The 23,705-nt window shown below is 37.2% G+C and overlaps 1 protein-coding gene across 1 annotated transcript in view; it reads left to right on the top strand.

The window, feature by feature from the left end:
- EQTN (equatorin) overlaps window positions 1-23,705 on the top strand; it is a 42,108-nt gene that overhangs the window by 12,453 nt on the left and 5,950 nt on the right. The window contains exons 3-6 of the mRNA XM_023741855.1: window positions 8,366-8,435; window positions 9,795-9,908; window positions 12,143-12,211; window positions 19,322-19,475. Of these exons, the coding sequence (XP_023597623.1) occupies window positions 8,366-8,435; window positions 9,795-9,908; window positions 12,143-12,211; window positions 19,322-19,475 (407 nt within the window). The remainder of the gene's footprint in view (window positions 1-8,365; window positions 8,436-9,794; window positions 9,909-12,142; window positions 12,212-19,321; window positions 19,476-23,705) is intronic.

The raw sequence follows: 23,705 nt of genomic DNA, 5'->3' as shown, positions 1-23,705 counted from the left end.
TCTCTACATTCTCCCTTGCTCCCGAAGGGATGAGACCAGTGGAGTATCTTAGATGGCTGCTCACAGGCTTTTAAGACCCCAGACACTACTCACCGAGGTAGAATGTAGAACATTGTGTTTAGGAGGTGGTTTTTAAAATGAACATCCTCTGCTGCTCATAGATTCTTGAGTTACTGTGCTAGAAAGTACTAGAATCAGTGCAGGTGGGTGTGCTGAATGCTTTTAGGGAATTAAGAAGGAAGTTTAGGAGAAAGAAGGACCAGGAATTTACCTTTACTAAGGGCCTACCTTGTGCCAAGCACTGTGCTTGGCATATATTCTCCTGTCCCATCCTCACAACTGGCCATTGAAGGAAGTATTCGTGACTTTGAACATTCAGTAATCTATTTCAGGTGTGGAGATTGAGAGCTGGATACATGCAGGGAAGCAGTGGTGAACAATCCCTGTACTCATCTAGTGCCAGGCATCATGCGAAGCATTTCACTTGGATTGACCCAATGAATCCTCACCACCATCCTATGACGTAGGTACTATTATTATTCCCATTTTACAGGTGCGAAAACTGAGGTTTAGGTGTAACTCAAATTCACACACCTGGCTAGTGGTGGAGCTGAGATTTGAACCAAGCAGTCTGTCTCCAGAGCTCTTGCTCTTAATCTCTATGCTATATTTCCTGCCCCTACTTATTTACTAAGAAATTATTTCTCCTTTCAGACTGTTGACTTGCTAAGCTGGTGAAAAAGCTTCTCTCACCATGAGAAGCAATGATAAGGAGATTACACTGGTGAAATAAATACAATACAGAAGGGTGAGGCTGATGAAAATTGCCGCTAGAAGTTAAGATTGTCAAACTGACAAGGGGGAGGAAACACGCAGATTTATCACCCCTGCCGCAGAAGTCACTCGCCGGGCCACTGCCTGCAGAAGAAAAGGGAAGAAGGACTGACTCTGGACGCTCAGCCTCTGCAAGTTTGATCAGAGCAGGATGTACGGTGGTGTGCTCACCCCTCTGATTCCAACCAGAGGGTCCATAGCCATTCCACTGCTTCCACAAAACAATCTCATTCCTGACCAGGCCATAGCTGTACCAAGGAGAGGAAGTAAACCTTTTATCCTCAAATTTGGCAACAGAAATATGCAAGACTAGAAAACATGCAGGGAAATTCAATCTGATTCAGTAAACATTTGCATCCCTACTATGGCTGAAGACTCTTAATCAGTCCTTAGTCAACACAGTAACCTACCTACAAATGCTATCATTATATCGATTTCACAATTACCAAAGTCAAGTAAGTTTGGAAAATATTGGGTAAAAACTTTTAAAAAGGGTTTCTTACTATAGCACTCGTGCAGCCTTTAGGCTGACATGCGTCATGATTGTCTAAAACAGCAGGGTAACATGAAGTGTTTCCCAACCCAGTTGATCGTGGAAGCGTCTTTGTAGAGTATTTCACAGTACTAGAGTTTGGTGGAAGATACTTAGGGCACCCAGTGTTGGTGAGATCTTGGTAAAATAATGAATTATGAACATTACCCTCATGTATAGAACCACCAAACCAGTTGCTATTGAGTCGACTCCGACTCATGGAGACACCATCTGTGTCAGAGTAGAACTGTGCTCCATAGGGTTTTCAATGGCTGATTTTTCAGAAGTAGATCACCAGGTCTTTCTTCCAAGGTGTCTCTGGGTGGACTCAAATCTCCAACTTTTCAGTTAGCAGCAGAGCATGTTAACTGTTTGCACCACCCAGGGGGTCCTAAGGTATAACCAAAACCAAACCCACTGCCATCAGGTTGATTCTGATTCATAGCAACTCCTTAGGGTTTCCAAGGCTGTAAAACTCTACGGAAGCAGACTGCCGAATCTTTTTCTCATGGAGCTGCTGGTGGTTTCAAACCACCGACCCTTCTATTAGCAGTCAATTGTCCAGGGCTCCTTCCTTATGTATAGGAAGAAAAAAGAACCTGCTGCCATTGAGTCAATTCTGACTCACAGAAACCCTGTAGGACAGAGTAGAACTGCCCCACAGAATTTCCAAGGCTGTAACCTTTACGGAGGACCCCTGGTGTTGCAGTGGTTAAGAGCTTGGCTGCTAACCAAAAGATCGACAGTTTGAATCCACCAGTAGCTCCTTGGGAACCCTATGGGGCAGTTCTATTCTGTCCTACAGGGTCGCTATGAGTAGGAATCAACTCGATGACAATGGTTTAATTTTTACAGAAGCAGACTGACACATTTTTCTCCCACAGAGGGGCTGGTGGGTTCAAACCACTGACCTTTTGGTTAGCAGCCAAACACTTAACCATTGAACCACCAGGGCTCCTTCATTTATAGAAGGGCCCCCTAAAATGGTTCTTGGCTTTTAGAGATATCTGTTTATAAACTGTCAAATGTCAACTATTAATCATTATTATTATATTATTTTCCTCTCAAAATGTGGCCAGGCCAAGGGGTTGGCTACCTGTCTCAAAATCACCAGAGGTGTTGGTTATAGAGGCATGTTCCTGGGCTTCAGCCCAGAACGACTAAACCAGAATCTCTGAGAGTGGGAGCTAGAAACTTGCTGCAGTACGAAGGATAGCTTCTATATGGCCTTTCTTGCCATGGTCTTATAACTCCCACCAAATGATTGGATGGGACTATGCAAATAAGGTGCTTGTGGCCCACCAAGGGGATTGGACAGCTTGCTAATAATGCAAATAAGGTGCATGCCACCTTTGTGGGGGGGGGTGGTACCATGCAAATAAGGTGTATTAAACCCTAACGAGGGGATTGGTCAGTTTTGCCATCTGCTAGGCTTAAAATGAGCCATCCCAGAGACAGAAAGGGGGGCCCTCACTATCACCAAGAAAAGAGACAGGAGCAGAGTGCATCCTTTGGACACAGGGTCCCTGCACTGATAACCTCCTAGACCCAGGAGACAGAGAGAGAGAGCTGTGAACACCAGAGATGGTGCAAGATGGCAGAAAGCAGCAGCAGAAATGTGGTGGCAGCAGAACCAGGAGACCACAGCAAGGCAGCACAGTGCACTTCCCAGCCCATGGAGCAAGGTGGTTATGGTGGGTGTGCCGACCCACAGAGCAACAGAGCTGACTGCCTTTGGGCAGGAGGCTTCCTGGCAGAGTGGGGTGCCTCTGGGCACTTACTGGCAGAGCTAAAGAGCTTTATAACACTTGCCTGAGCAGGGCAGAGGCTGGGCCAGCCCAAGAGGCCAAGGGGCCGAGAAGCCAAGGGAGAGGCCTGCCTGTGGGCACAGCTAAGAAGCTGTCCTGACCAAAGAACTGTATCCTGAGTCATTCCTAATCCTGAATTGTAACCTGTGACTTCCCTAGTAAATGCCATAATCATGAGTATTGTCTGTGAGTTCTGTGTTGCTACTGCAACAAATTATCGAACCCAGCAGAGAAGCAGAAGCTGGTGTCAGAACTGGTAAAAAGGTTGGAGGGTGGAGGTATGTTTGATCTCTGCCTCATAAGAATCAGTTTGGGGCTGTTAATCTTGATTTTCCTTCCGCCTTGTGAAGTTAGAGGAGGTCAGATGCCTCACCATGCCATTTTCACACTTGCACTTAATCAAACCCCTAAAGTGGTTCCTATGTACCCTTTATTTTGAGTACCACTACTTTAGGACTTATTTACACCCACTTCTGAGTGCATTGTATTATTCATTTATTTGCTGCATTACAAATTACCACAAGCCTTTGGGAATTCCTACCTAGCATTCTGACCTCCGTTTGGCCATGATGTCATAATGTTCTAGTCAGTCATAGGCCCTGCTGGGTAACAGAAAGGAAACACGGAGCAGACACAGTAGATGACTGGATAAATCACAAACTTTTTCCAATGAATTTCATATTGTTTATTTTTTTATCTGGGGTTTTTTCCTCAGATGTTAGTGATATCAAGCCCAATTTTGAAGGTGAGTAAGCATTTAAAACTTTCACAGAAAGAGTAAGTACCTAGGAAGGAAGACTCATAATCATGAAAAATTGGTATGTGGCAATTTTCTACAGGATGATTAGAGCTTTATTGTTGGAGATTGTGGAATAATTTAGATTTTAAATCTGTTTCATAAATCTTTGTGAAAAAAAATACAGAGTAGAAAAAGAAATTAAAAGAAATCAACATTACATTTCTGAAACACGGTGTGTCATTTTTTTTTCAGAGTTTCCTGATACGATGCCTGTATTTAAACAAGAAAATCAAGAGCAAGAAAAAAACAAGGATAAAATGTCTTCTAATGAGAAAAGTGGCAATCATTATAAAGACGTAAAACAATGTGAGTCTTTAAGTTAATAGCAATACATATACAAAAATTGATTGTACCAGTTTATTTTTTCTTTTTTAAATTTGCGTAATCACTTTATTTCCTACCTCTTAAATTCTAATCTATTTTATAGACTTTTTGGTGCATAAAATTAAACCCTTATTTCCTACTATTTTTTTCATGAAGTCTCACAAGGTTCTCTTGGTAATCGTAATGAAAATAAAATTTATCAGATGCATTTTGGTTATTCTATTCACACTAGTAATATTTGACCTAATTCTCTGGTGAGTTAATCAATATTTATTTAGATGTGACATCCAGATAGAGTGTCCATCAAAATTTAGTTTATAACTCACCATTCTCATATGAGCTTCATTTCTGTGTTCCTATAAGGTACGTAATTCTTAAAAGAAATGAAAAGTTCATAACACAATTTATTGGAAAAAAATTAAGACTAAATGTAATTATCTTGGGATCTTCTTAACCTTGTTGTTGTTGTTAGCTACCACGGATTTGGCCATCAACTCATGGAAACTCCACGCACAACAGAATTAGACCATTGTGACCCACAGGGTTTTCATGTACTGAATTATTTCAGAAGTAGACTGCCAGGCCTTTCTTCCTAGTCTGCCTTAGCTTGGAGGCTCTGCTAAAACCTGATCAGCATCATAGCAACATACAAACCTCTACTGAGGAATGGGTGGTGGCTTCACATGAGGTGCGCTGGCTGGGAAACCAACCTGAATCTCCCACATGGAAGGCAAGGATTCTACCACTGAACCACCATTGCCCCCTTCTTAATATTAATTAAAGAAAAAATAGAAATATAATTTATGCATTATAGTTTTCAAACCACTTGAGTGTATATATCTTTATTTGATTCTTTCAACTACCCTATGAAATTAGAATCAATATCCCTCTTTTTTAGATGAAAAAAACAAAACTTTTTGTCAGAAAGGTAAATTGCCAGATTTCAGACACCAAGAAGCAGAGTCATGAGTGGTGTCTAATCAATCCATTCCAGGCTGCCTCTCGTGTGAAAAATGGCACAATAAAAATTATGTCTTTTTCAGGATGTAGCTCCATTTTGAACTAAACAGAGCATAAATAGAGAACCTGTTAATTACTGTGATTACAAAGAAAATCTTAATTAGACATCGTGCTATAGTCAAGACAAATGTGTCCTTCCCTGAGCTTGTCGGCTTGCTGTCATAGCCTCCTCTTTATTGTTTTTTTTTCTTCTGTGCTAGCATTACTTGCAGCAGAATAATCTCATCTGGTTGAGAAGTTTAATTAAATTTAATATTATGAAGAACAATATTGGTGATACTGTCCATTTGCTTTCTTGTCTTATATATGAGTAATGCATGGATGCATTCTCATGTTAAAGGGTTCAGGCAAACCATAAACATAGGACAATGTGAAAGTCCTTCTTTACCTTTCCCGCAGTTCCTTTTTCCCTCCCCAGTGATAATCACTATCAAATATTATTTTGAAATATACTTTTAGTCTTTAATATATGAATTATATTACACACACACACACATACATATGTATATGTATATATGTATACATATATATGTATGTATCATCAATGGGATCATACTAAATAATTGTGGAGACTTGCTTTTCCCATTTAACAACTCTGGAGCTCTTTTCACGTCTACCTCATTATTGTTGATGGATACATAGCATTCCATAAAACGATGCTTCAAAATTTATTTATCCACTATCTTATCAAAGGCTATTTAGATTATGTGCAGTTTTTCTCTTGTAGATTCTTCTTATCTACAGTCCAATATATCTCTCTTTGAATAGATGCCAAGTATTGGAATTGCTGAATAAAGGGCAAATCTCTTAAAATATTGATAGAAAGGAGCAAATTACCCTATAAAAAGGTATCTACCAATTTACATCCCCAAGAATGCTCTATAACCTTACCCACAATGAATATTGTAATCATAATATTTTGTCAGTGTGATAAGTGAGAATTAATTTTTCAGTGACTTTTAATTTGCACCCTACTTACTTGTGAAGTTGAGTATCTTTCTCTGTATTTATTGGCCATTTTCATTTCTACTTCTGTGACTTTCCTATTCATATCCTTGATCTATTTTTTAAATTAGCGTTGTCTTTTTTATTTATTTGTATGGGCTCTTCTTATATTCAGTATTTTAATCTGTGGTAAAAGTAGTATATCTCCAAGGCTTTTGCTTATCTTTATCCTGTTTAGGTATCTTTAATCATAGAGAAAATTTTAAGTTTTATATAAAATCAATTTTGTTGATTAATTCCTTTATAATTTCTGCATTTTGTGCCTCGCTTAAACAGGACTTATCCAACCCAAGATATTAAATTATTTTCCTAATTTTGTTTTTAACTCTTAGCCCTTAAATCCAATTGGGAATTATTTTTATGAGTCAGAATTGATGTAACAGATATGGCATAAAGTAGGGATAAAACTGTCTTTTTGAGGAGGATAGCCAACTGTCTAACATCAATTTCCTACTGATGTGAAATGAGCTTTTATTGTAATCTAAATTCCCATACATAATTGGGTCAATTGCTACACTTTTTGTTTCTGCAGTTTGTCTGTTCCTGTAAAAATACCACAGTATTTTAATATTATAGTTTCATAACTTACTGCATGGGCTTGGGATTGTGATTTCCTTTTATTTCTCAATGATTTTTTTTTAACTTGTTTTTAGGTATTTCTCAAAAATTATGATACATTGATATCATTGTTTTGTTTCTTTTTGTATGCTGGGGAAATTAGTATATATGTACATACTATACACATATATACATTCATACTTGTTTATATAAATTGTTAGTTCATGAGATTTTAGATAAAGGAAGTGTGTATGTGTATGTATGTATGTATGTATGCATGTATGTTCAGTCTGGCATCTTCCTCCAATTAACTCTGGCCCTTTGGTAGGATGGATGAGTCCATTAGTTTTGAATTATAACCAATCCCACTGGCACCTCTTAAGAGCAGAATTATTTATTTGTTTATGTAAATGTGAGTGTATGTGGAAGACCTTGATTTTTATTGAATTGTATGCTTTTGAAGCTGAAAAATTTCCTTAGTCTAACAAAACATCTAAGGAGAAATGAATGCTTCTTATGTGATTTTTGATAATGTCAATACAAATGGTAATAAATTCACATATACAAATCTATGTAGGCACCTGTTATGCACTTATATAAGTTTTTCCACAAATCTCCTCAATAATTGCCTTCTCAGAGTCATTTAGCACAAGGATAGTAGTTTGGCTTTTCTCCTCGTTAATTTTAGAGTTGACTTCATATTTTGTAGGTGAAGAATGCCTCAGATAACTTTCTTTTTCCTTGGAAGTAGCCAGTGCATATGTTTTAAGAAAAAAAAAAATCAACAAAGAAAAATGTAAATGAACAAGAAGTGACTTAGCTAGCTGCTGAAGACTTTTGATTTTATGTTTATAGATACATTCGTGACACCAGGTTCAAACGGCACTGGGCCTGAAATATCGTTGAGAGCAACAACTGATGTGAATTTCATTCTAAGAAACTGTAAGTATTGAAACGTACTGCTTCATGTGTGAAAAGGCCTTAAAGCAGGATTTCTAAATAGCACTAGAGAGTGTTGGGTAGGAAAGTGGTCTTAGTGGAGCTAAAATCAGGGAATCTTCATTCCTAAACGAGACTAAAATTTCCCTTGTGAGGTAGATTCTATGACTCTGGGATCTGACTGAACTTCTGGTCTTCCCCTAGGTTTTTCCTTTTGCACCCTTCCTCTGACACCAACACTCTTCAGTCTCCACGTCCATTGCACTGGCAGGGAGGTTCTTACATTCCTAACCTCATAGTTTTGGTTTGTGCAGGAAGAAAAATTAGTAACTAAATTTAGGACTCTAGATAATTTTTCATCTTTCCTAGACCCACTTCTTTACTCCTTTCTGCTTTTTACTTTCAGCTTCAAATGTTCTGATTTCCTTTTCACATCCTTTACCCAACCATAACTATTTGACAGATAAAGCTTTGTCAGCATGCAACTCTTGAGGCCATTAAAATTCCCCAGAGTACATGTTCATGAACACAACTTTCACCTTGTAGTGGCAACAACTCATAACCTATGAAACACCCAAAGATAAAACAGAAGACAAGGAACAGAAAGAGAATGAGGGTAAGTAAACAAGAAGGAGAGAATGTTTCTGGCTATGGCAATTTCAGTATTGGGAAAAAGCCAGAGTTAGTGATGCCTGATGATTCATAAAGTTATTTGACAAACAATGCAGCATTTTGAGCAATTTCAAATCTTGGGATTTAAATGAGGATATTGCAAGGGCATACATTAATTAATCACCCATGGGAATCTTGCTTGTACACAACAATCAACATCTTTAGTTGTTTGGGATAAAACAGCTCTTAAGTGGACCAGGTAATATGAGTTCACTTAGGCTATGGGTTGTTGAGAACCACAAAACCCTGACTTCTAGCCCCACAGTTCAGGCCCCCAGAGGATTGTCAAAGATAGTTGGATTGGGATGAGATACATTCTAGAGGAGCAAGTCACTCGAGGAGATGGAGATCTCTAGAATAATGATGCCTACCGATCGCGTAAGTATAGTCCCTAAAACTCTGAGGGCAAAGGGTGAGCTGAGGAGATATACTCTTCTCCAAAATTGAGTACAAGACGGCATAGCAGAGTTTAGGGATTCCCTACCAACTGTCTGAGTCCTGCCTGAATCAGTGTCAGCTCCAGTAACATAGGGCCTTTTCCATCCTTTCTTGTCAACAAGATACCTGCAGTGGTGCTGGCTATAGGCTCAGTCTGAATTCATTCTGCCTCTCTGTAGAGCTCCTCCTATGGTGGCGTGGACTGTACTCCATATGCAACTTTACTGACTTCTCTATTAAGGAAAGTTAATTGAAATGGCAAACTACATGGGGAAAAAAAAAAAAAAAAATGGGTTTTCAGTCACAGCTGTTCCCAGTCATGCTCTTAGACGGGCCCATTGTAGACTGAGATATATACTAAATTAAGCCTGAAAATTCTTGACTTGTAGCCCAAAATCTTTATGTATAAAACTCTGTTTTGAGTGGTTACCATGCTTATGTTTCCTATGTACACAGACACTCATGCCGTTTCTCTCTTTCACATTATTATGCTGACCAGCAATCAAGCTGTCCTGGGCTGATAGTATCACTGTGCAGGGAACCACCTAAAGACAACGTATCTCATCCAATAGATCTTCCTAACTTCTAAAGGAAGCTTGTGGCATCCTGCTCCCTGCTTTTCCTTTTTTTCAAAAATTATAGGCACAGTAATCCCACCTCAGGCAAGACATTATCACAAAAGCATTATTTTTAAATGTCTTCCTCTTCTTCCTCCTTTAAGTCGTCTCAGGAAAATTTCAATCTTTCCTTTTATTTCTTCTCTTTCTTTTTCTTTGTCCCATTTTTAGCTGAAAAGAATGCCTAGTCACAGAAGTTTAGCCAATATTTTTTATATGCTGATAACCCATTATTATCTCTTTCCTAGCTCAAACCCGCACCGAAACACCTACTACAAAACTCACTGAAAGACTCACTGAAAAACGCACTGAAGAAATCACCACTGAAGAACCCTTTGAAGACCACACCAATCATTTTCAAAGTATTAAAACTACTACTACACTGTATTCATACCTGGAGCATATCATTACATAACTTAAAAATTTAAGTTTCGCTACTCTGAGCATTTCATAAAGTAATGGCATGCTTTAAGTTTGTATTACTACAATTTAAAGATACTTTAAAATCTTTCAAATAGTGAATGTCTGAGTCACTTTTCAGATTTATCTGACAAGAGACAGGAAGTGAGAGTTTTTTAAAATATAATTTTATTTTAATAAAATTTATTAAATTTATATTTATATTTTATATATTTATAAATATATAAAATATATTTGTACAAATATACACATATCAATAAATTATATATAAATATATATTTATGTTAGCTATAAATATATAATTTATTTTGATTATAATGTAAAATTTTCGACCTGCTTGAGGAATAAACTTATCTCCACTTAGAGTCAATTATTAGCGTTTCCTAAGATTATTTGGGAGAATGGCTGAAAGGCAGGAGATTGCAAAATCACAATCACCATTCCTGTCAATAACGCTTTTCCTTATGAAATATCTGTGAAACCAAAACAACCCAGGATAGTTCTCCTCTAAGGTCTTGAATGAGTGGTGTACTTAAAGACAGTGGATACTTAAGGGCAGGGCATTACAGAAAATCCTATTTTCTCCAATTCTTGTAATCAAAGCATGTTTCTAATATGATTAATATGAATAAGTTTGCATCTTTATCATACTAAAAATAAAATAAAATAAAACCTTATCTACTTTTTTGATATATTTTGAAAAATGGAAACCTGATTCTGGTATGCGCTTACTTATATATCTTCAGTAACTTACCACTAGGATTTAGGGCATGTTCAAGCTCCTTAACCAGGCACTCAAGTTTAAAATGATCTGGCTGTTGAAGAACTTTCCAGTCTCATCTCTGGTCCCATTCCCTATCAACATTCTTAACTCCAGATTACTTGGAGCTCCAAGAGCTTACAGAGCCTGCTCATGACTCTGAGTTTGCTCACAGCTGGAATGACCTCTTCCTTGCCTTGTTTGCCTGGTTAACAAATGCTAGACCTTTAAGCCTATGGTGAACATTCATCTCTCTCTTGAAGGATTTCTGGCCTTCACAAGTTGAGTTACGCCCCTCTGTGCATACCACCTGTGCATTTCTATTAAAGCCAGTATTATCCTGCAACATAAACAACGATTATTGTCTGTCTCCAAAATTAAGGGTGGGTTCCTTGCACATAAGGCCTGTGCCTTGTTCATTTCTATAACATTAGTGTCAAGCACACGGTAGGAGCTCATGGTGTGACTACTAAATAACTAAATTAACAAAGAAATGAATGAATGTTCTATCACAAATTTTCTAAAGGCCAATTACCTTATTGTGTTTTCATGTTCTATTTTGTTTTAAACAGAACCAACCAAGGGTCAAAATGAGCCTGAATTTTGGACAATGTTAGCGAAAGGTAAACTGATACAGTTAGGCAGCTGGGGAAATGTCTTGATTTTCCAAAATCTTATGTAAGAAAGCCAAGATCATTTAACTTCTAATGCTAAAATCAGTAAGTCAACACTTTGCAGCCATTTTCATATACAATAAAAAATTCAAAACAAACCCAGAGAGTTAATAAAGTGCAACACATTTTCTGATTTTCCCTACAAAAAAGTTTTATTCTTTTACAATTGTTGTAATTTAGTCATTCAATTTATTTACAATTAAATTTATTTATAATTAAAAACTTTAAATAGAGCTCTTGCTCAATATAGTCCCTCATTGTATTTGAAGCAGTATGCACATAAGCACATGGGTACACATTTATAAACGTAATGTACATATCATACCATAATATACATATATAAAAGTCATGGAAATTTCATAAATAGATATACATGCATGTATAAATGTATATATGAGATATAGATGCACACATATACAAATATATTTGTCACATATATATGTGTATATTATAAATGTAATGTATATATCATACCTATATATTGTTGTTGGGTGCTATCGAGCCAATTCCAACTCACAGTGACCCTACAGGACAGAGTAGAAGTGCCCCATAGGGTTTCCAAGGAGAGGCTGATGGGTTTGAACTGCTGACCTTTTGGTTAGCAGCCTAGCTCTTAATCACTGCACCACCAGGGCTCTCCCATATGTATATATACATATTATACATGCACACATACATATACATATAATAATTTTACTAAATGACTTTTGTTTACCATAACACCAATTTATTGTTTTAACAGCTTTAAATGCAACACCACCAGGGGACGAGATCAGTGAAGAAAAAGACCAATTATTTAACCCAATTCCAAGTAAGAACACAATACTTCAGTTAATGGATACATAAATACTCACACACATTTTGGTGTCTGCATGGTGATAATATTTTCCCTATTAAAGAAGAATGTATGTAACAGGGTTACTGTTTTAGAAGAGTTATAATTCCTAATCATTGAGAAAGCTAACATCTGGTAACATTTAATGCCTCAGCTTCAACAAAAAAATTAAAAGGCACACAAAGAAACTAGAAATGATGGCCCATTGAAGTGAACAAGATGGGGGGAGAGAAATTATATTTATGGGAACCCAAATAATGAACAGATTGGAAGAATATAATACAACAATATTAAACAAACTCAAAGAATTGAAGGAAAAACAAAGGATTAAAGAAAATTAGAAGAATGATACATGAACAAAATGAGAATATCAATAAAGTTATGGACACTATGAAAAGAAAACAAACAGAAATATTGGGACTGAAAGACACAATAACTGAAATTAAAAAAAAAAACTCACTGAAAGAATTTAACAACATATTTGAGCTGGAAAAAGAATCAGCAAACCAGAGGATAAAGTAACAGAAATTAGGAAGACTGGGGAGAAACAACAGAGAAGGCTCAAGACTGTTGAGCATAGCCTAATGGAAATATGGGATACCAATAAATGAACTAATATACACAGCATAAGAATCCCAGAAGGACATGAGAGAAAGGGACAGAACGTTTGAAAAAAATAATGGCAGAAAACTTTCCAAATCTGACAAAGGACATGAATCTACATATTCAAGAAGCTCATCTTTGGGATGAATCCAAAGAGATCCACAGCAAGACAAATTACAATCAACCTTTCAAAAACTAATTATAAAGAAAGAAACCTGAAATCAGCAAGAGAGAAGAGAAGAGTCACATACAAAGGATCCCGGTAAGATTATGTGCCAGTTTCTCCTCAGAAACCTTGGAGGCCAGGAGGCAATGGAATGGCATATTTACAGTGCTGAAAGAAAAGAACTGTCAACCAAGAATATTATATCTAGCAAAACTGTCTGTCAAGAATGAGGGCAAAATTAAGACATTCCTAGATAAACAAAAGCTGAGAGAGTTTATAAGCACTAGACCTACCTTACAAGAAGTACTAAAGGCAGTCCTTCTGATGAGAAAGTAAGGACACAAGGCAGTAACTTGAAACTGAACATAGAAAGATCTTCATTAAAGGTAATTACATGGGCAAGTATAAGGGCAAGTTTTAAGGTAATTCTAGTTGTTATGGCTTTCGTGCTTTATAATGACAAATGCATTTAAAAAAAGTATATGTTACGGGGCTCATGATGTATAAAGATGTACTATATTTTTATGCAAATAATGCACGCTTTCTAAGTTTGTTTGCCAAACCTGCCCTCCTCCCTGTGAGGTATTTTCACAAGTGTACTTTGCTAATATTTTAAAGCAATATGTAAAAAAAAAAGGCATATGGTGATTTACAAAAATACCTCACGGGGAGGGCATGGTTGGCAATCAAACATAGAAGGTGTGAGTTATTTGTGTAAAATACAGTAGTAGGTGATAACAACAAAATAAATGGGGGGGGAGGAGGAATGGTATAGGTATAGAGTTTTTGTACATTTCTAAAGTTGGTATTAATTTAAACCCAGTTGTTATAATTGTAAGATGTTAAACGTAATACTCATGGTAAATACAAAGAACCTATCTAAAAAATATACACAAAAGGAAAGAAGGGAATAAAAATGGTTCACTACAACATCAGCAAAACACAAAAGTTGGAGGAAACGAGGGTTAAAGAAGGTATAAGACACACAAAAAAGCAAATAACAAAATGGCAGAAGTTCTTCCTTATGGGTAATGACCATAAATGTATATGGACTGACTGAATGCTTCAATCAAAAGGCAGAGAGTGGCAGAATGGATAAAAAAAAAGTGATCCAATGGTATCTGTCTAGAAGAGACACATCTTAGGCCCACGAACACAGCAGACTGAATGTGAAAGGATAGGAAAAATATCCTGTGCAAATTATAACCAAAAGAGAAAAGGTGGTGACTTTAATATCAGACAAAATAGACTTCAAGTCAAAGTCTGTTAAAAGACACAAAGAAGGACATTATATAACAATACAGGGGCCAATTTATCAAGAAGCTATAACAACTATAAGAACCATCTAGGGACCTAAATATATATACACCTAACATTAAACATCAGAGCCCCAAAATATATAAAGCAAACACTGACAGAATTAAAAGGAGAAATAGATAGTTCTACTATAACTGTCAGTCTTTAATATACCACTTTCAATAATGCTCAGAACATCTAAAAAGAAGATCAATAAGGAAATAGAGAATGTGAATAACACTATAAACCAACTAGACCTAACAGACATACATAGAACACTCCACCCAACAACAGCACAATATACATTCTTCTCCAGTGCACAGGGATTATTCTCCAGGACAGACACATGATAGGTCACAAAGTAAGTCTCAATAAATATAAAAAGATTGGAATCATACGAAGTATCTTCTCTGACCATAACAGAGTGAATTAGAAATTAGTACTAGAAGGAAAACTGGAAAATACACAAACATGTGGAAATTAAACAACAAACTATTAAACAACCAATGGATCAAGAAATAAATCAGAAAAGACTGAGAGTTGAGTGAAAATGAAAGCACAACATACCAAAATTTATGGTAGGCATCAAAGGCAGTGCTTGAAGGGAAATATATACTGGTAAACACCTACATGAAAAAAAGCGAGATCTCAACAACCTAACTCTACAACTTGAGGAACACAAAAAAGAAGAGCAAACCAAGCCCAAATCTACCAGGAGGAAGGAAATAACAAAGATCAGAGCAGAGATAAATGAAATAGAGAATAGAAAAACAATGGAGAGAATGAAATCAGAGTTTGTTTTTTTTTAAAGATCAATAAAAGACAAACTTTTAGATAGACTGATAAAAGAGAAGATGAAAATATCTAAAATCAGAAATGAAAGTGGGGATGTTACAATCAACCCTATAGAAATAAAAAGGACCTAATTCAATACTGTGAACAATTGTACACCAACAAATTAGGTAACCTAGATGAGATGGACAAATTCCTAGAAACACATAAACCTCTTACACTGGCTCAAGACAAAATAGAAAAATCTCAGTAAACCCATTAACGAGTCAAGAGATTGAATTAGTAATCAAAAGCTGCTCCCCGCCCCCCCCAAAAAAGTCCTAGACAAGATGGCTTCATTAGGGAATTCTACCAAACATTTATAGACATGATCCCATCCTTAAACTTTTCTAAAAATTGTAAGAAGGAACACTTCCTAACTAATCATATGAGTCTAGCATTACCCTGCTACAAAAACAGACAAAGACACCACAAACAGACCAATATCCTTTATGAATATAATGCAAACAATCTCCTAAAACACTAGCAATACAAATCCAATAGCATAGTAACAGGATTATATTCTATGATCAAGTAGGATTTAACCCAGGAACGCAAGGGTGGTTCAATGTTTTAAAAAAATCAATCAATGTAATACACTACATTAATAGAACACAGGAAAACAACCACATGATCATCTTAACTGACTCAGAGAAGGCATTTGATAAAATCCAATGCCTTTTCCTGATAAAAACACTCAATAAGCTAGGAATAGAAGAGAAATTCCTCAATGTGATAAAGGACATTTATGAAAAACCCACAGCTAACTCATACTCAATGGAGGAAAACTGTTTTCCCCTTAACATCAGGAACAAGACAAGAATGTCCACTCTCACCATTGCTATTCAATTTTGTACTGGAAGTTTTAGCCAGAGAAATTAGGCAAAAAAAAGAAATAAAAATTATCAAAATTATGGAGGAAGAAGTAAATGATCCCTTTCACTTAAGACGTAATCCTATACAGAGAAAACCCCAAAGAATCCACAAGAAAGCTACTAGAGCTAATAAATGAATTCAGCAAAGTGACACGATAAAAGATCAACCACAAAAATCAGTCCAGTTTCTATATATCAGTAATGAGTATTCTGAAAAAGAAATTAAGGAAACAATTACAATAGCATCTAAAAGAATAAAATACCTACGGATAAATTTAACTAAGAACATGAAAGACTTGTACACTGAAAACTATAAAACATTACTGAAAAGAAGTTAAAGAACACCTAAATGAATGAAAAATCATTCCGGGTTCATGGACTGGAAGATTTGACATTGTTTAGATGTCAGTGCTACTGAAATCCATCTATAAATTCAACGCAATTGCCATCAAAATTTGAACAGCCTTCTTTGCAGAAATGGAAAAGCCAATCCTCAAATTTATATGGAACTGCAAGGGCCCCAAATAGCCAAACCATCTTGAAAAAGAGCAAAGTAGGAAGACTCACACTTCTGATCTCAAAACATACTAAAATTTACAGTAATCAAAACCATTTAATAGTATAATGATAGGTATATTGACCAATGAAATAGAATTGAGAGTCCAGAAATAAACCTGCACATCTATAGTCAATTGATTTTTGGCAAGTGTGCTAACTCCATTCAATGCGGGAAAGAATAGTCTCTTTAATAAATGGTGCTGGAACAACCAGATTTTCACATGCAAAAAAAAAAAAAAAAATGAAGCTGGAACCATATCTCACACCATATACTAAAATCAACTCAAAATGTATTAATAACCTAAATATAAGAACTAAAACCATAAACCTCTTAGAAGAAAACATGAGTAATGCTTCAGGACTTAGTTTATAACAGATTATTTGATATGACATTAAAATCACCAGCAGCAAAAGACAAAATAAAAAAACTGGACTTCATCAGAATTAAAAAGTTTTATTCATTAAAGACTTTATCAACAAAGTAAAGAGACAGCCTACAGATTGGGAGAAAATTTTGGGAACCATGTATCTGATAAGTGTTTAATAACCAGAATATGTAAAGAACTCCTACAACTTAACAACAAAAAGACAACACAATCAAAAAATGGACAAAGGACTTGAACAGACATTTTACCAAAGAAGAAATACAAATGGGCAACAAGTACATGAAAAGATGCTAAACATCTTTAGTCATTAAACTAAAAAAAAAACAATAACCCAAACCTCTTGCCATCGAGTCAATTCTGACTCATAGTGACCCTACAGGACAGAGCAGAATTGTCCCATAGGGTTTCCAAGGAGCATCTAGTGGATTCGAACTGCCAACCTTTTGGTTAGCAACCTGAGCTCTTAACCAATGGACCAGGGAAATGCAAATCAAAACCACAATGAGATACCACTATGGCTATGATACAACAAAAAAGAAAAACAACAGGTGTTGGCAACGATGTGGAGAAATTGGAACACTCATCCATTGCTGGTGGGATTGTAAAATAGTACAACCATTAAACAATTGAATTTCCATGTGATCCAGTAATTCCATTCCTAAGTACACACCAAAAGAGTTGAAAGCAGGAACACAAACAGATACTTGTACACCAATTTTCATTGCAGCACTGTTTACAACAGCCAAAAGGTATAAACAGCCACAACCTAAATGTCCGTCAACAGATGAATGGATAAATAAAGTGTGGTACGCCATAAAGAGAAATGAAGTCCTGATGCATGCCACAACATGGATGAACCTTGGAAACACATGCTGAGTGAAAGAAGTCAATCTCACGAAGGGACAAATATTGTATGACCTCACCTAAATGAAATACCTAGATTAGACAAACGTATAGAGACCAACGTATATTAGTGGTTACCAGGGGTGGGCGAAAAGGAGGGGGGAAGGGGAATCATAATGTTGATGGAAAAATTTGGAAACAGATAGTGGTGATGGTTGCTCAACATGAGAAGACAGCAATTTATGTCATGGAACTGTACATACTGTACATACAAAAAATGCAGAAATGGCAAATGTTTTGTTATATTTATCACAATAATTTTTTAAAACCCTTTTAGAAAGTAAAAGAGAAATTCAGGAGCACAGCCCATTTTAATGCAATTTGTTTGATTATTTTCAAAATCTGTCTCAAATCCAGAAAACAGTCATTGACAACTGCCCATATCTCAAAGTCTGTTTGGTCTGAGATTGCACATTTGACTACTACAGTTTAAAAAAAATCAGAGGTTAAGACACGGGAGTTTGTCATTGCTTATTACCTAAATGTCATTACCTAGAAAATAATGAAAATCCTTGGAATTTTTGATCAGAGGGACTTTTGAGGGAGAGGGGGTATATATCAACAAGATCATCTAGAGTCATCATTAAATACATCTTTTTTAAGTCAAGGCTGTAATCTTTACAGAAGCAGACTGCCACATCTTTATCCTGTGAAGTGGCCAGTGGGTTTGAACCACTGACCTTTTGTTTTGGTTAGTAACCGTGCGCTTTAACCACTGCACCACCAGGGCTCCAGTCAGGCGTAAATTCAAGAAAACGTAAAATCTGGCAGTAGACCCAGATATATTTTCATTAATAGATTTAGTAAAAAGATTCTGGACATCTCTGGATCATATACGATGTTTATTATAGAACTTACGAAGTTAAATAAATTTAGTTCCCATTTCTTCTTTTAACATCAAGCACACTAGGTTTGATCTTTTCTGTAATAAAACGGTAAACTCGCTTTCAAACCTCATAGAAAAAGCATCCAGTACGCCATCCTTTTAGCTTAAAAGAAAAATCAGTGCATGTCCCAACATTAAAATACACAAATCTTTCTCTCCTGAAGGGCTAGTCCCTTGTGTATAAAAGTTAATTGAGACTTGAACTGTTTTTTAGTAGAGTCAGGCAATGTGCTACATACATAATTTGACATCTGGTAACCTGGGTTTGAAACAAGATTTTTCCACTTACTGGCTATGTACCATGGAAAACTTCATACACTTCTGTGACCCTGTAAAATGGAGCTAAGGGCAGCTCCTCCCGGATTGGTGAAGATTAAAAGGGACAGGTTGAGTGCTTGGCCACAGCGACTGGCCAGAAGGAATAGCTTTCTCCTCTGTATTGTATGGAGTGGGGGTGAGCAGGGGATACTTAGAATGGTACTAGATGGTTTCTCTGCAGTTGCTTTGCGATCTTTCCACCTATAGGAAAACATGCCTACCACAATTACTCCATTTCAATGTATTTTCTTTCTTTTCTCTAAGGCTCTGATGTGAACCTTGGGAGCAAAGAAACAATGGAAGAGTTAGAGGATATAAAGTTAAAATTAATGCTGGGCATTTCATTGATGAGCCTCTTCCTTTTCCTCACCCTCTTGACACTCTGTTGTGCCACGTTGTACAAACTGAGGAAGCTAAGGTAAGTCTGCAGACCTTTGGGATCTTTATAACACCACGATGTCATGCTCTCTCCCTCCTCCCTTTGGCAGACTGTTAGAAAAACGTGACCTACACAGATCTCTGCAAGGTATTCAGTTTGGTTTTATTTCTCCTATTCAGAAAGGAGCACAGGGCTATCTCTCAGGGAATATCCTAGTTGAAATTCCCCCCAGTATTTTAAACTGTCATCTAGAGACAGAAATTGTTGCTCTTGTTGTTAGGGGCCATTGAGTTGGTCCCGACTCGTAGTGACCCTATGTACAACAGAACGAAACACTGTGCAGTCCTGCACCATCCTCACAATTGTTGTTATCCTTGAGCTCATTGTTGCAGCCACGGTGTCAATCCATCTCGTTGAGGGTCTTCCTCTTTTTCACTGACCCTCTAGTTTACCAAGCATGATGTCCTTCTCCAGGGACTGGTCCCTGCTGAAAACATGTCCAAAGTATCTGAGACAAAGTCTTGCCATTCTTGCTTCTAAGGAGCATTCTGGGTGTATTTCTTCCATGACAGATTTGTTCGTTCTTCTGGCAGTCCATTGCATGTTCAATATTCTTCGCCAACACCATAATTCAAAGGTGTTAATTCTTCTTTGGTCTTCTTTATTCAATGTCCAGCTTTCCCATGCATATGAGGCAACTGAAAACACCATGCCTTGAGTCAGGCACAGCTTAGTCCTTAAAGTGACACCTTTGCTTTTTTAACATTTTAAAGAGCTCTTTTGCAGCAGATTGGCCCAGTGCAACACATCATTTGATTTCCTGACTGCTGCTTCCGTGGGTGTTATCGTGGATCCAAGTAAAATTAACCCCTTGACAACAATGATGTTGCTTATTGGTCCAGTTGTGAGGATTTTTGTTTTCTTTGTGTTAAGGTGTAATCCATACTGATTACATACCATTAAGTGGTCTTTGATCTTCATCAGTAAGTGCTTCAAGGTCCTCTTCACTTTTAGCAAGCAAGGTTGTGTCATCTACATATCGCAGGTTGTTAATGAGTCTTCCTCCAATCCTGATGCCTCATTCTTCTTCATATAGTCCAGATTCTCAGATTATTTGCTCAGCATACAGACTGAATAAGTATGGTGAAACAATACAACCCTGATGCACACCTTTCCTGACTTTAAACTACTCCGTATCCCCTTGATTCTGCTTGAATGACTGCCTCTTGGTCTATGTACAGGTTCCTCATGAACACAATTAAGTGTTCTGGAATTCTCATTCTTCATAATGTTATCCATAATTTGTTATGATCCACATAGTCGAATGCCTTTGCATAGTCAATAAAACACAGGTAAACATCTTCTAGTATGCTCTACTTTCAGCCAAGATCCATCTGACATCAGCAATATCACTTGTTCCACGTCCTCTTCTGAATCTGGCTTGAATTTCTGGCAGTTCCCAGTCAATGTGCTGCTGTGATTGATTTTGAATAATCTTCAGCAAAATTTTACTTGCGTGTCATATTAATATTGTTCAATAATTTCCGCATTCTGTTGGATCACCTTTCTTTGGAATGAGCATAAATATGGATCTATCTCTTCCAGTCGGTTGGCCATGTAGCTGTCTTCCAAATTTCTTGGCATAGAGGAGTGCTTCCAGTGCTGCATCCATTTGTTGAAAAATCTCAATTGGTATTCTGTCAATTCCTGGAGCCTTTTTTGCCAACGTCTGCTGCGCAGCTTGGAGTTCTTCCTTCAGTACCATTGGATCTTGATCATATGCTACCTCCTGAAATGGCTGGACATCAACCAATTCTTTTGGTAAAGTGATTCTGAGTATTCCTTCATTCTTCTTTTGATGCTTCCTGTGTCATTTAATATTTTCTCTGTAGAAACTTTCAATATCGCAACTCAAGGCTTGATTTTTTTTCTTCAGTTCTTTCAGCTTCAGAAGTGCCAACTGTGTGCTTCCCTTTTGGTTTCCTAACTCCAGGTCTTTGCACATTTCATCATAATACTTCGTCTTCATGAGCCGCCCTTTGAAATCTTCTTTTCAGTTCTTTTACTTCATCATTTCTTCTTTCACTTTAACTACTGGATGTTCAAAAGCAAGTTTCAGAGTCTCTTCTGACATCAGTTTTGGTCTTTTCTTTCTTTCCTGTCTTTTAAATGACCTCTTGCTTTCTTCATGTATAATGTCCTTGATGTCATTCCACAACTAGTCTGGTCTTTGGTCATTAGTATTTAATGAGTCAAATCTACTCTTGAGATGGTTTCTAAACCCAGGTGAAATATACTCAAGGTCATACTTTGGCTCTCATGGACTGATTCTAATTTTCTTCAACTTCAACTTAAACTTGCATACTAGCAATTGCAAGTCGGCCCCTGGCCTTGTTCTAACTGATGGTAATGAGCTTTTCCATCGTCTCTTTCCATAGATGTAGTCTATTTGATTCCCTTGTATTCCATCTGGTGAGGTTCACGTGTATAGTCACCATTTATGTTGGTGAAAAAAGGTATTTGCAATGAAAACGTCACTGGTCTTGCAAAATTCTATCATGTGATCACCGGCGTCATTTCTATCACCAAGGCCATATTTTCTTACTGTTCTTTGTTTCCAACTTCTGTATTTCAATCACCAGTAATTATCAATGCATCTAGATTGCATGTTTGATCAATTTCAGACTGCAGAAGTTGGTAGAAATCTTTAATTTCCTCATCTTTAGCATTAGTGGTTGGTGACTAATTTGAATAGTCTGTAACTGGTCTTCCTTGTAGGCATATGGATATTATCCTATCAATGACAGTGTTGTACTTCAGGACAGATCTGGAAATGTTCCTTTTTTTCCCCCAGTCTCTTTTTTTTTTTTTTAATTGTGCTTTTAATGAAAGTTTACAGTTCAAGTTAGTTTCTCATACAAAACTTTATACATACATTGCTATGTGACCCTAGTTGCACTCCTTATACTGTGACAGCACATGCCTCCTTTCCACCCTGGATTTCCCGTGTCCATTCAACCAGTTCCTGTCCCTTTCTGCTTCTCATCTCGCCTCCGGACAGGAGCTGCCCATTTAGACTCATGTATCTACCTAAGCTATGAAGCACACTCTTCATGAGTATCATTTTATATCTTATAGTCAAGTCTAATCTTTGTCTGAAGAGTTGACTTCGAGACTGGTTTTAGTTTTGGGCTAACAGAGAGTGCGGGGTTCATATATTCCAGGGTCCCTTCAGTTTCAGTCAGACCATTAAGTCTGGTCTTTTCACTAGAATTTGAGTTCCGCACCCCACTTTTCTCCTGCTACAACAGGGACTGTCTGTTTTGCTCCCTGTCACGGCAGTCATTGGTGATAGCCAGGCACCATCTAGTTCTTCTGGTCTCAGGCTGATGCAGTCTCTCATTTATGTGACCCTTTCTGTCTCTTGGGCTAATATTTTCCTTGTATCTTTGGTGTTCTTCATTCTCCTTAGCTCCATATGGTTTGGGACCAATTGATGCATCTTAGATGGCTGCACACTAGCTTTTAAGACCCCAGATGCCACTCACCAAAGTGGGATGCAGAACATTTTCTTAATAAACTTCATTATGCCAATTGATCTAGATGTCCCCTGAAACCATGGTCCGTGAAACCAAACCATGGGCCCCTGCTATTCTGTCCCTCGAAGTGTTTGACTGTATTCAGGAAACTTCCTAGCTTTTGGTTTAGTCCAGTTGTGCTGACTTCCCCTGTATTAGTTGTCCTTCCCTTCACCTAAGATAATTCTTGTCTAATTACTAGTTAGTGAATACCCCTCTCCCACCCTCCCCACACTGGTAACCATCTCTTCTATGTTTAAAGCTTTTCTTGAGTCCTTATAATAGTTGTCTTATACAATACTTGTCCTTTTGAGGCTGACTAATTTCACTCAGCATAATGCCTTCCAGAATCATCCACGTTATGAGATGTTTCACAGATTCATTGTATTCTTTATCGTTACTCAAGGTCATACTTTGGCTCTCATGGACTGATTCTAATTTTCTTCAGCTTCAACTTAAACTTGCATACTAGCAATTGCAAGTCGGCCCCTGGCCTTGTTCTAACTGATGGTATTGAGCTTTTCCATCGTCTCTTTCCATAGATGTAGTCCATTTGATTCCCTTGTATTCCATCTGGTGAGGTTCACGTGTATAGTCACTGATTGTTTTCCTAATGTTGAACCATCCCTGCATACCTGGTATAAATCTCACTTGGTCATGGTGAATTATTTTTTTTGATATGTTGTTGAAT

Source organism: Trichechus manatus, unplaced genomic scaffold (genome assembly GCF_000243295.1).
Source record: "Trichechus manatus latirostris isolate Lorelei unplaced genomic scaffold, TriManLat1.0 scaffold00192, whole genome shotgun sequence".
NCBI classification, from domain to species: Eukaryota; Metazoa; Chordata; class Mammalia; order Sirenia; family Trichechidae; genus Trichechus; species Trichechus manatus.
Note: the sequence above shows the minus strand (reverse complement) of the source record. Positions and strands in the feature narration are given on the sequence as shown.